A 12,476-nucleotide genomic window follows, 5' to 3' on the forward strand; every position below is an offset into this window, starting at 1 on the left:
CGGGCCTCAGGAGAGGAACAGCCAGGAGATCCATTGAAGATGGCACTGATGTAAGCCTTCCACACAAGTCCCAAATCCTGTTGGCTGTTCCTCAGGACGGCGATGGTGGCCTAAACCCTAGCCTAACTTAAAAGAAAAACCCTAACTACACCCGACGCACCCGACGAACAGACTCGATGACGGCCGCTATGTGCTGTGACCCGACGCTTTACTATACTATGGGGAGGAGGGAGGTAAGGGGAGGAGGTGGGGAAGGGTAGGAGCTGGGACGGAGTACTCTGGGGTGGCCCAAGCGACCCTGCTACGGGGCTTGGGCAAAAATGTCCACCAGGGCCTCTCTAATGCGCACCGCCTCCTGGCGCGCCTGGCGGATGGCAGCTGTGTCGGGCTGGTCCAAGGTCTGTGCCTCAGCTGCCACCCATGCAGGGAGGAAGGCCTCCCCACTGCGCTCCACAATATTGTGGAGCACGCAGCACGCGGCCAGCACTTCCGTTGCATTCTGCTCACCCATGTCGAGACGGGTGAGCAAACAACGGAAGCGGGCTTTTAACCGTCCAAAGGCCAGCTCCATTGGGTTTCGGGCCCGGTTGAGGCGGTCGTTGAACCGGGCCCGGTTCTGGTCCGGCTGCCCCGTGTAGGGCCGCATGAGCCAGGGCATCAGGGGGTAGGCCGCATCCCCGACGATGCAGATGGGCATCGGCACATTCCCGACAGTCAAGTCCCGCCGGGGGAAGTAGGTGCCCGCTTCCAACCTCTGAAACAGTCCTGAGTTCCGGAGGATGCGGGCGTCGTGTGCCCGGCCGGACCAGCCGCCGTAGATGTCCAGGAAGCGACCCCGGTGATCCACGAGGGCTTGCAGGACGATGGAGCAGTACCCCTTTCTGTTCATAAAGTGGGCTGCTCGATGCTCCGGGGCCCGGATGGCGATGTGGGTGGCGTCCAGGGCTCCCCCGCAGTTGGGGAACCCGAGGGCAGCGAAGCCGGCCATGGTCTCATCGACGTCGCGCAGGCGGATGATTCTTGGCAGCAGGATGTCGTTGATGGCGTGGACGACCTGCAGAAGGGTGCAGAGAAACACAAGGGAACACATTACATACAGCCAGGGGTGAGTGTGCGCTCCCTTGGGTCCCCCCCTTGATTCCCTCTGTACACACACACACACACACACACACCCAGGGCCCCCCTCGCCCCACGCCCCCCCCCACCAGTGGGCCGGTGCAAGGGAGGGACGGTCGAAACCCCTGAGCGACCCAGCCTGGAGTCTTGGGTGTCCCTGGGCCTGGAGTGGAGCACCCTCCCCCCATCTCACTCCCCCTGGGACTTACCTGGATGACGATAACACCAACGGTGGATCTTCCCACCCCGAACTGGTGTGCCACCGAGCGGTAGCTGTCCGGTGTGGCCAGCTTCCACAGCGCGATGGCAACCCTCTTGTTGACGGGGATGGGTGCCCGCAGCCGGGTGGCGGTTCTCTGCAGCGCGGGGGTCAGCCAGGTGCACAGCATCAAAAAGGTCCGCTTTCTCATTCGGAAATTCCGGATCCACTGGTAGTCGTCCCATCGTCCGAGGACCACACGGTCCCACCAGTCGGTGCTCGTTTCCAAAGTCCAAATGGGCCGGTCTATCGTTGGGTGCTGATGCCACGCGGTTGCCAGGACCTCCCTGGTGAGGGAGTCCAAGGCAATCTCTGCCTCCTGGTATGTGTACAGCAGGGCACCAGCCTGCAGCACGAGCTCCAGGCACCTGTACAGGTCTAACAGGGGCCCGAGCAGGTACATGGCCACCCACGGCTCCATAGCAGACAGTGCAGAGCAGAAAAAATAAAATGCCAGGAAAAGCTGGTGGGGGGCCAAAGGGTGGTGTCCCCAAAACTCACAGGGCAACCACCGACCCTGTGAAGGGTGCCAGTCTCTGGCAGAGGTCACAAGGCACGGGAGCACGAGACAAACGGCTGCCCGTTGAGACCCCTTTAACCACGCGTCTGGACGGAGCTCTGGCCCCACCCCCGGAAAGGTCTGGTGGCCTTTGCCCTTTTCAAAATGGTTCCGGGCTTTTTGCTTTTCTGGAAAAGCGCGCCGCCAATGTAGACGCGCTTTTCCGGAAAAGCGCATCGTTATCGCGGAAACTCCGTGGCCAATGTAGACGCTCCTTTTCCGGAAAAGCTGAAAACGGAATGTATTCCGTTTTAAGCATTTCCGGAAATTCATGCCAGTGTAGACGTAGCCCAGATGTATGGAGACATATTACAGTTGCAGGTGTCTGAGACTATGAATGTTGCATTTGAATACGATGAACCTGATGAAATAATTTCCATTGATTTTAATGGGCTTTGGATCGTGGTTCCCACCCATACTGTGGAGCTAGATGCAAATTAGGGCATTTACTTTAATTGATTTTTATCATAACTATCTGCATTGTAAAACATTTTCTTTACTGTTTTTATGACATTTCTATTACATTCATAGAACTATATGGATTTCTTCTGCTGGGCAATTTGCTCCTATAAACATCTTTCACTGTGAAAACTTGTATTACTGAAATCTTTTCCTCTCAATGTGTATGAATAAATTAAAGCCACTTAATTATGTTTCAAATACCACAAAACAAAAAAATTGAGTCTGGTAGTTAAGGAAAGAGTTATATTGTTTACACTATCTATAAAGGACCAGACTTGTTGGGAAATCTGTGAGACTGTTATGACAGGTCCCAACTAGAGTTTTTGGTTTTTTTTAAAGGCAACTCTCTGTAACATCACACAGAAAAAATATTTTTCACAGAGTAATATATATGCCAAAAGTGGGGGAAGGGGAACATTCCTCCTCCTCCTCTTGCTGATGTAGAAAATTGGATAGGGTTAGATTGTGGCTACACTTTTGTGCGTGTACAAGAATGGAAAGGGAGTCAACAGCCTCTCAGCAGACCTGTGGCTATATGCAGGGCCAGCCCATGTGTAGGGCTAGTCCATTAATTCTCTGGTAGCGTAGACAGCAGTAATTAGTCTCTTCAATGAGGATGGAGAGGAATAAAAAGGGGTCAAGGTTCTACACTGACTGGTACAGCTAAACTGGTATGTTGGAGACTGGCCTAGATTTGTGCTGCTTCCTGACATCAGTGACCTTAGCACAACAGTTCATCACTCTGGGTCTCTGCTGTCACAGGCCTTGGCTCTTTGATGCAGCCTAACAGACTTTGGCCTGGCTCCTGATGCATCAGGGTCTCTCACCAGCCTTCAGAACTCTCATGAATTAGGTTGTCAATGCCTCAATGCATCACTGAAATGGAGCAGCCCTTGGTTCATCAGCCGAGGTCTCAGTAGGCCTTTAAGACTTTAGTAACTCAAGGCATTTGGGCTCCTGTGTCTCAGTCAGGCCATTGGTAACTTGGGTGGTCTCCACTGCTCAGTGACTTAGAGAAATCCTGGATGATTTGTCATTATTCTGAAGCCTTAGAACCGCAACAAATTAATGCCTCAGACCATCAGCACAGAGGGCTTCTGTGCATACTTATCTCAGGGTGAAAAAGGCCTTGGTAGGATGTGGCAGTAACTCAGAGTCTCGCATTACATTGGGATCCTTGGGATCCACTGTTGATTCCCTGGCCCTCGGCACGTTAAGGCCTTGCATAATAGCCTCAGCCTATCATCACTATGATGTGAACCTCAGCACAGTTCTGTATGCTCAGAATAGCCCTTGTGCATCTATGGAGTCACAGCACCTGTGTCAGGACACATCAACATATAGATTCTGACTTCCTGTCCATCTGAGGGGTGCTCAGCCCCCCACCCCATGCTCTGCACTACCTCCACCCCTTCCTCCTAACCTCACCCCTGCCCAGCCACTGCCCTGACTCCGTTCCACCCCTGTACTCATCCCTCATGGAGCTTCCTGAATGGCACAAATTAGCTGTTTGCAGAGCTCCAGAAGTGCTGGAACGGAGGGGGAGGAATAGGTCAGCGGGGCAGCTGTGTACAATGGGCACAGGGGAGACAGAAGGGAGAGCTTGGTGCCAATGGTGCTCCACACCCAATATTTTTTCCCCACGGATGCTTCAGCCCTGGAGCACCCCTGAAATTGGAATAACCTCAACATCTCACTTGAGACTTAGTATTTTGGGACTTTAGAGAACTCTGATTTTATAAGCTCCTCTCTTGTTCAACTAATTTTGGCTTGGTGTTTTGATGCCTCAGCATAGCCACAGTCCCCAGAAAGGATTAGTACATCACAGCTTCAGAATGGGAAGGAATTGCTTTTGGGCCCTGCTTCACTGCCACCTCCAGCAGGCTATGGTGATGTGGAGCCTTCTTTAAGGCATGGCACTTTGGCACCTGGATGGAATTAGTAGCTCAGCACTTACTTTGGGACATGATGCTTCAGCAAATGGTTGTATCACCTCTGTTGGTTTGTATTGGTGCAACCTTTGAAGGCAGGTTTGCAACTTGAGGGGAAAAAGGATGCCATGTGACTTTCTAGCAGTGAACACCTTGTCAATAAGAGCTGCTGCAGGATATTGTCTTCCTGATGGAGTGCTCTCGCTTGAAGATGGAGTCTGAGATTCCTGTTGGGTCTGTGCCTTGATGCCTTTGGCTGTGCTCATGGCCTCTCACTAGATCTGATCATCTGTTCCTAAGGACCTCAATCCTGATAATTGCTTCTGTGTATTCCATTAGTCCTTCCACCCCTCATTGTTCACTTGTACATGCTGCAGCTGTCTTCTAGGAAACATAGTGGTCAGGCTTTGTGCTTTAATCATGCTGACCTGGGATATCGTATGAAAAAGAGAGAGATTAAGACTCCTAAAGCAATTAAAGATTCTACCTTTGGGGAAGCATGAGTAATTGTATCTCAGACCTGGAATTTTCTTCATGGTGTATCTCTACTTTACTTCAGATTTACATTAGGGTAATAACTCTTCCAATGTCTCCTGCTGATTTTGGCCAATTGTAAGTATCGTATGCATTCTGTAGCTGGCAAGCAGAAATGATGGGCTGTTATTGTGTACTAGGCATGGCCACGTTTCCTGCATTGGGACTACCTGATGAAATGGTAATGTAAAAATCTACTCCATTCACAGTCAAGGTGTTGGAGATGATGTGTTCATGCTTAGCTCCCCAGTTTGCTGATTTCTTCTATAGAGACCGTGGTAACACTCAAAAGAAAGCAACATTTCAAGGCAGTACTCAGTGCAAAGCTTTTCTGCTGGAGGAAAATCTGGAATGTTGTTCATTTGTCCAGGAGACATCTCCAGTCTCCTTTTGCAAGCAGTGCATGCTCAGACCAGGCTATAAATGCTGGTTATTAAGGCTATGTCTATTTTCATAGTACCTGAATCCTGTTTCCACGCTGTGAGAGGAAAATATGTACAAATAAAATAGGCTATTTCACTTTCCTAATGCCTATCTTTCCTATCCAATAACTAACTAGTGATACACACACAGAGCATTACATAACTAGAGGCCTATGATTGTCTTGCTAAAAGCGGTGGTGAATGGAGCAGTGTTACTGAAGATATCTGGGATGATAACAGGCCACAAAATGAAATTGAATCAATGAACTGTTGTGAGGGGGTGGAGAGAAGGAGAGTAACAAAAATGTTAACATTATTTTGCGTGAAAACACAAACTACTTTTTATCTAGGGACAGACACCACATATTTCTCAGTGAAGAAGAGTGCTTACAAATAGGAGACTTTAAATGAAAGTTATTTTTCATTTTGTGATTTATCTGAAATGTCAGATTCTGTGTCATTTAGCGCAAAACATCCCTTATAAAAGACAAATGGGTTGATTTTGGATAGAAAGCAAAACCTGATGTTCTTTCACTGCCTTCAAAACATTTGTTTACAGCCACAATAAAAAAAGAATCATCTTTAAAGAGACAAAAAGAAAGGAAATGTCAGATTAGATTTTATATTGAAATTTACTGTCTGGTCGATTATTTTTTTGAAACAAATATACTTAACATTCTCAGAAGTGTGTAAGAGCTTTTTTAGCTGCTGTACATACTCTCTTTATTTGTGGGCATGCTTTTTTTGTGACTAATCTTGCACATCTAGTTCTGGACTGAAAAAGTGTCATGGCTGAGCAGATGTCAAGATTTTAAAAATGAGCTTGATTCTTTCCTTTGGTTTACTCAAATTAGCTGGTAAACCTCATTGCAGGAGGAATAACAGCTAATTTGATTTAGGGCTTTAATTCGGAATCCCGTTTCACTGCCGCGTGTGGACGTGGGCAGTTACTTCGGGCTAGTCAATTTCTAAAATGGCGACTAGCAGGGAACATGCTAATGAAGTGCGGGATATTTAAATCCCACACTTCATTTGCAATTTTGGTCACCTTCATTAGCCTCCCGAGGTCGAACTAAGGGGCTAGTGTAGACATACCCTTACACAGTTACTGACAACTTAATAGCGATTGGTGAGGTTAAGGGACAAGTGGGGATAACTGATGCTTAGATAGTAAGCTCTTTGGAGTGATGGACATCCCTCTGTTCTAAGCGTGTATAGTGCATAGCACACTGAGGACCTGGTCCATGACTAGAGCTCTGCAGTGTGATAGAAATATAATGAATAACTTAATCTATGTATTGTTAAAATCACACATGCATTCATCTCTGTAAAGTAGTGTACATTCAAGAGTGTTGGTACTACAATATAAATATTTCAAAGTAAGAATATTAATGGTACATACATGTTTGAAGGGCAGTAACTGTTCACAGAAGAGCTTTATCAAAGGTAATGCTATTTCTATATGTGTAACAGTCTCTTCTTCTACTTCCTCTCAGAGATACGTGCCATGAACTCCTAGGACATGTGCCTCTACTTGCAGATCCCAAGTTTGCCCAGTTTTCACAAGAAATAGGACTGGCTTCACTGGGAGCATCTGATGAAGAAGTTCAAAAATTAGCCACTGTGAGTCAATTGCTGTATCTTTCCCCTAATTTGTGCTTCTCTTTAGTTATTGAAGTGAAGAGAGTTGTCAAATGGCTTCTAAAATGTGTTCTTCAGTTTTCAGATAACAGTGCTATTACAGTTACAAGACCTTATATGGCTCCTATAGGAGTCTTTGGATGTTTTTCCATTGTCATTAATAGGAGTGAGAACAAGCATATGGTCAATGGATGCTTTATAACACTCTGATATTTCTGTATTGCCCCACCTCATCTCAAGGTTTAGTTAAGATTGATTTTTCCTATTCCAGATTCTGGAAACAAAGCAACTGAGACATTTGTAGGGAAAATAATCTTCCTTTGCATGTGCATTCTGCTCCAAGTTCTCCTCAATGGGAGCTGTGTGTGAATTTGGGAGCTGATGGGGCTGTCAGTGGTGCCACTGACTTGTCTCCCTCTTTCTGATCTGTTTTGAACGTGGTCAGTATATTATAGTATATGTTGCACTAATGAATTTAAAATTAATGTGTTTTGTGGATACTCTTACTAGAGTATGTCTAATAACAATCTGATCCATTTTATGGTTTGATTATAATTTATTGTACCCTTCATTTTTATCCTTATACAACACATACTATGAATAATTTTGTGATCAGAATTCTTCAGATAAGTCAACACTCATGAATGTTTTTAATAGCTAAACATTCCATATGTAGTTGAACCTACAAGAGGATTTTAAATAGGCAGAAGGTAAATGCGCACATTAGGATTTAGCCAGGCAAATGGAAATTACACCCTCATTCCTGTGAGATATGTAATGGAATTGTAATGGCTGCAAAAGATCAGGACCTGAGCTTTAATCCCTCTCATGGGAGAGGGAAAAGTGCCTAGTGAAGCACTGATACCATTTAACAATCAGTACCCCTTTAGAAGCTGTCAGTTCTTCAACATGTATGGAGAGAACAGATAGTGCTAGTCTCAAGGAGGACTCTTGGTCCAGGCTTGACTGCAAGTTCTGGTCATTGATGTCTTCCTTTGTTTTGTAGCAGCACAGTAGTAAGAAGTGGGAAAGTGGGAAATATGGAGTCGACTGAAGTCATGACAAAGTTTTCTTGCCATTACAGCCGGTCCCCGAGTTGCGAACAGTTGACTTACGACCCTTTGCAGTTACGACCAAAAATGTTGTAAATGGCGGACCCTGAGTTACGAATGCAATCCATGCTTATGAACAGCGCGGTCGCGTGTAACTCAATGGGGTCCAACTTATGAACAAACCGAGTTACGACCAATTGATTGGTCCGTAACTGGTTCGTAAGTCAGAGACAGGCTGTATTAAACCCCTAAGATTGTCACCCAAAGAGACATGGGCTCAGGTACTGCAAACAAGAGTAGAGAATAAACTTGGAAACTATGTGCTCCAGCTCTCACCAGCCCCATGAGCATTTCTCTCTCAGTGCAGTTCAACCCTGGGTGGTGGTGTAGTTCCTTACTGTTCTCCACTCCGGAGTTGGTCAGTCTAGGGACTTGATCATCAAGTGGGGCACTGGCGGCAATACCTAAGATGGTGGCAGAGAATCTCAAAACATAAAGCATTTCCTCTGAAACTAGATGCTTGAGAATGAATGCTCTTCCAGTGCCCGGGCATAGTGCCATGATTGAGCAGTCACGTCTGAACAAGGTGTGGTGGGAAACAGTAAGAGGACACAACAACAACAAGAAGACCAGTATCATGCTCTTTCTGCAGCTCCTAAGATGTACCTTCTGGTCTTTCATACAGGGAAAACATCTTTCACATACATGTTGATAAAATGTAAGAACAGAATGTGGGAGTTTCTATGGGTATGTCTACACTACCACCCTAGTTTGAACTAGGGTGGTTAATGTAGTCATTCGAAGTTGCAAATGAAGCCCAGGATTTAAATATCCCGGGCTTCATTTGCATCTTGCCGGGCGCCGCCATTTTTAAATCACCGTTAGTGCAGACTCCGTGCCTGCGGCTACACGTGGCATGGAGTAGGTAGTTCGAATTAGTCTTTCTAATTCAAACTACCGGTACTCCTCGTTCCACGAGGAAAGCCTAATTTGAACGGGGATTTAAAAATGGTGGCGCCTGGCAAGATGCAAATGAAGCCCGAGATATTTAAACCCCGGGCTTCATTTGCAACTTCGAATGACTACATTAACCACCCTAGGTCGAACTAGGGTGGTAGTGTAGACATATCCTATGAGGTCAGGTGGAAAGAATAGGGCTTTCAAATACTTCTTAGTAGTCAGCATGGGGAGACCAAGGAACAGCTTTGATTTTATCCACTAAATCACATCCAAGTTGCTATTAATTGACTTTTGCAACAGCATTCTGTCTCATTTCCACCCTCGGTTAAACATATAAGAACAAAGTGATCTGCAGAATATCAGCCAAAGATCTAAGTCAGAAAACAGAATGAGATTCCCCTAGGCATCTTCAAAGTAAATACTGAAATAGACAAACTGACCTAGTGCATGCATATTAATGTGCCTGGAGTAACATGCTGAAACAAGTAACCCATTATCATGACCTGTTTCAAAAGATAATGAGATTAACATCTGCGACATCACAGAGAAGGAGAATGGCTTTAGGAAGAGAGGAAAAAACTCAGGAATTCAGACCAGAAATGGGGGAATTTATTACAGGTGATTTCATGATAATAGTTTCTATGAACTTAAAATGAGGTTCTGCTCTGAAAAGCAACTGTGTAAAAATGGCACTTTCTGACTCAGCAGATCTACTCTTTGTGTACAGTACAGGCAAAATAAGTTTATCGATTTAATTTTTTTACTCGCATTCATTCCACAGTGCTAACACAGCTGTGAGTGTGAGAGTGGGATTTCGATTCCTTGTACATCAACAGCATTGTTCACTAAGTTCCAATTAGTTACTCACCCATCCATGCCCATTAAAGACAATGACACTGCATAGGTGTGATTGAGAGCATATTTTAAAGACTGACATTTTATAGGTGTCAATTTGAAATAGTTTTCTCTGTTGAACATTTATTAGTGGTAGTGATGCATGAGAAGGCAAGAACTCAGCTTAATTCAGCCCTCAGGTGGAATTTGAAGCTCTAGATGCTAGAAAAAAGCCTCTTTATCTGTAAGCTGAGCATATTTTTGTTATGAATCCTTGAGAGAAAATAAATATCAAAAGAGGCCCACAAGGTCATTTTTACAGTCATTTTTTCAGAGTGGATTTTCTCTTTAAGAAGTTCTGGAAGGAAACCAATAAATTTTCCACAAGAGAGAAGCAGTATAAAAAGCAAGTGGCTAACACCTAAAGCACTGTAAATATACAAACCACTAAAACAGATTGTTTTATAGTTTGGAGCACTCTGGGTCAGCCTCATGTTTCTAATTTGCTGACCTAATTTTATTTTTACATGTACAAATAAACACATTTTGGATGGAAAGTGTTAGCATTCCAGAACAGACAAAGGGGGCATAGTACATACAGATATTGTCCCCCTCTTCCATTGCCCCCAGGTTTGTCAATAAATCAGTCTAGTGTAGACGGGGCCACATTTCTGAAAAAACCTCCTCTTTTGGAACATCCCTTATTCTTCATACAATGAGGTATACAGGGATGCTGAAAGAACGTGTCAGCTTTTTTGAAAACTTTTTTGGATGCATTCCTTGGACGCGGCATAGCTCTGCAGTGTAGACATAGCCTAAGTGACACCATTCAACTTTTTCCCGTTGTGACATATTTGAAGTTGCATTTAAACATTTAAGTCTCCAGAGGTGAAAATCTGTCTGACCTTTCCCCCTTCCTTTGTAATATTTATTTTGACATTTTAACAATGGAGCATAGTGGAACACAACCAATTTATTCTGTTTTTGCTGGCCTGTATACAGAGGACTTCTGCAGTGAATTGCTTGTGAAATGGGAGGAACTGAATATGATGAGGTTTCATAAATTAATTTCAAGCTTGTTATAAATGTAAAGGATTTACTTTCTATAGAACAATACTTGAGACTAGTGATGTAGTCAGTCTTTTTTAAAGCAAACCATTATTTCTCTCTCTCTCTCTCTCTATATATATATATGTGTGTGTCTGTGTGTGTGTGTGTCTTATGTATGCACAAAATACTCTATGTATGCATGTTAAAAATGAGTATTCAAAAATCTCTTAGCAAGGATGCACAAAGTGGTCCATTGGGTTAGTACATTTGCTTTTCCTCATTGAAGGTCTACATTGTTTGAATTTGTTGTCTTCACCATAGCTTTTCTGCCTAGACTGAAGAGCAGGCACAGAATTCAGGACAACTGCCCACTGTACTAGCTGAGGAGATAAGCAGAACAAGAAAAATGGGGCTGTTGCAGACAGCAGGTTACTGCTGTTTAAGTCGGCTTGCATAGTTTGACCTGAAGCATTATCTCAATTTCAAAGGATCCTCATTCACTCTCAGTTGTAAGAAAGGGTTAAAAGCTGGGCAACAGCCACTTTCATTATGAAACAATTAATTCAATTAGCTGCAATTCCCATAGGACTGTGGGACTGCTGCAGCCTTCAAAAAACTCCACTGATCAATGAAAGCAAGCTATTCTCAAAAATTATTGCCAGGGATGAGCACAGTAAAAATGTGCAACACAATGAATAAGTGAAGTTGTTTCTTTTAGAGATCTTACTTCCAAGAAAACCTATAAATAGTGAAACAAAAAATTGCAAGAAGAAGAGATTGAAGTAGATATGATTCAAAATCTCCTCCTTTTGCAAACACAATTTGACAGGCTAAGATAAGAGCCCCATAATGAGCCAACTTGGCAAAGATTAACGAGTGGTTCTAGATAGCTGGCTAAAAGGAAAGGCCCATGCACCTCCAATGATAAAAACATTTAGGACATTAGAAAGAGAACTGTCACCCATGATGAGATCCATTGTATAGGACATTGTGTCATACTACAAAGTATGAGGATGAAAATGCTAATCATGATATACAATGCTAGTCTGGTTGAGAAGTACAAGAACACACCTGAGCTATTGTGTTCTGGCCAGGCATAAAGGCTTTCAACTCGTTGTATCCAAATGTAAAATCTGCAATAGATAGAAGAAATGGAATGCATAAGACCTCCTGGAACCACACGAGATTCCCAATGACTCCAAGGGTGGCACAGAATTATTTGAATTAAAAGAGAAAGATAACTTCTTATTAGTGGATGACTGATCTTGTTTGCTAACGTGAGCTGTCGCACAGCAAATTGGGTAGCAATGTAATAATACATTAAAATGTGCAGTTTTCTCATTTTGGGATTCCAGTTAATATTTGCAGATGGCTTCAGCAAGTCTCTTGGCTAAATCAGTGGAAGCACATCATGTAAAGTCTCTCCTAAAGTATGCACAGTCAAATAAGTTAGCAGAAAAGAACTAGACTAAATGAAAAAGACTTGGTGGCTGTGTCTACATTGGCGTCCCTTTCTGGAAAAGGGATGCTAATGAGACACTTCGGAATTGCAAATCCGCGGGGGATTTAAATATCCCCCGCGGCATTTGCATTTACATGGCTGCCGCTTTTTTCCGGCTCGGGGTTTTTGCCGGAGAAAAGTGCCAGTCTAGACGC

At 44.3% G+C, this 12,476-nt stretch overlaps 1 protein-coding gene across 1 annotated transcript in view; it reads left to right on the plus strand.

Annotated features, from left to right (window-relative positions):
* Positions 1-12,476, plus strand: part of TPH2 (tryptophan hydroxylase 2) — a 92,023-nt gene that overhangs the window by 41,359 nt on the left and 38,188 nt on the right. The window contains exon 8 of the mRNA XM_075919425.1: positions 6,780-6,906. Within this exon, the coding sequence (XP_075775540.1) occupies positions 6,780-6,906 (127 nt within the window). The remainder of the gene's footprint in view (positions 1-6,779; positions 6,907-12,476) is intronic.

Source organism: Pelodiscus sinensis, chromosome 1 (genome assembly GCF_049634645.1).
Source record: "Pelodiscus sinensis isolate JC-2024 chromosome 1, ASM4963464v1, whole genome shotgun sequence".
Taxonomy (NCBI): Eukaryota; Metazoa; Chordata; order Testudines; family Trionychidae; genus Pelodiscus; species Pelodiscus sinensis.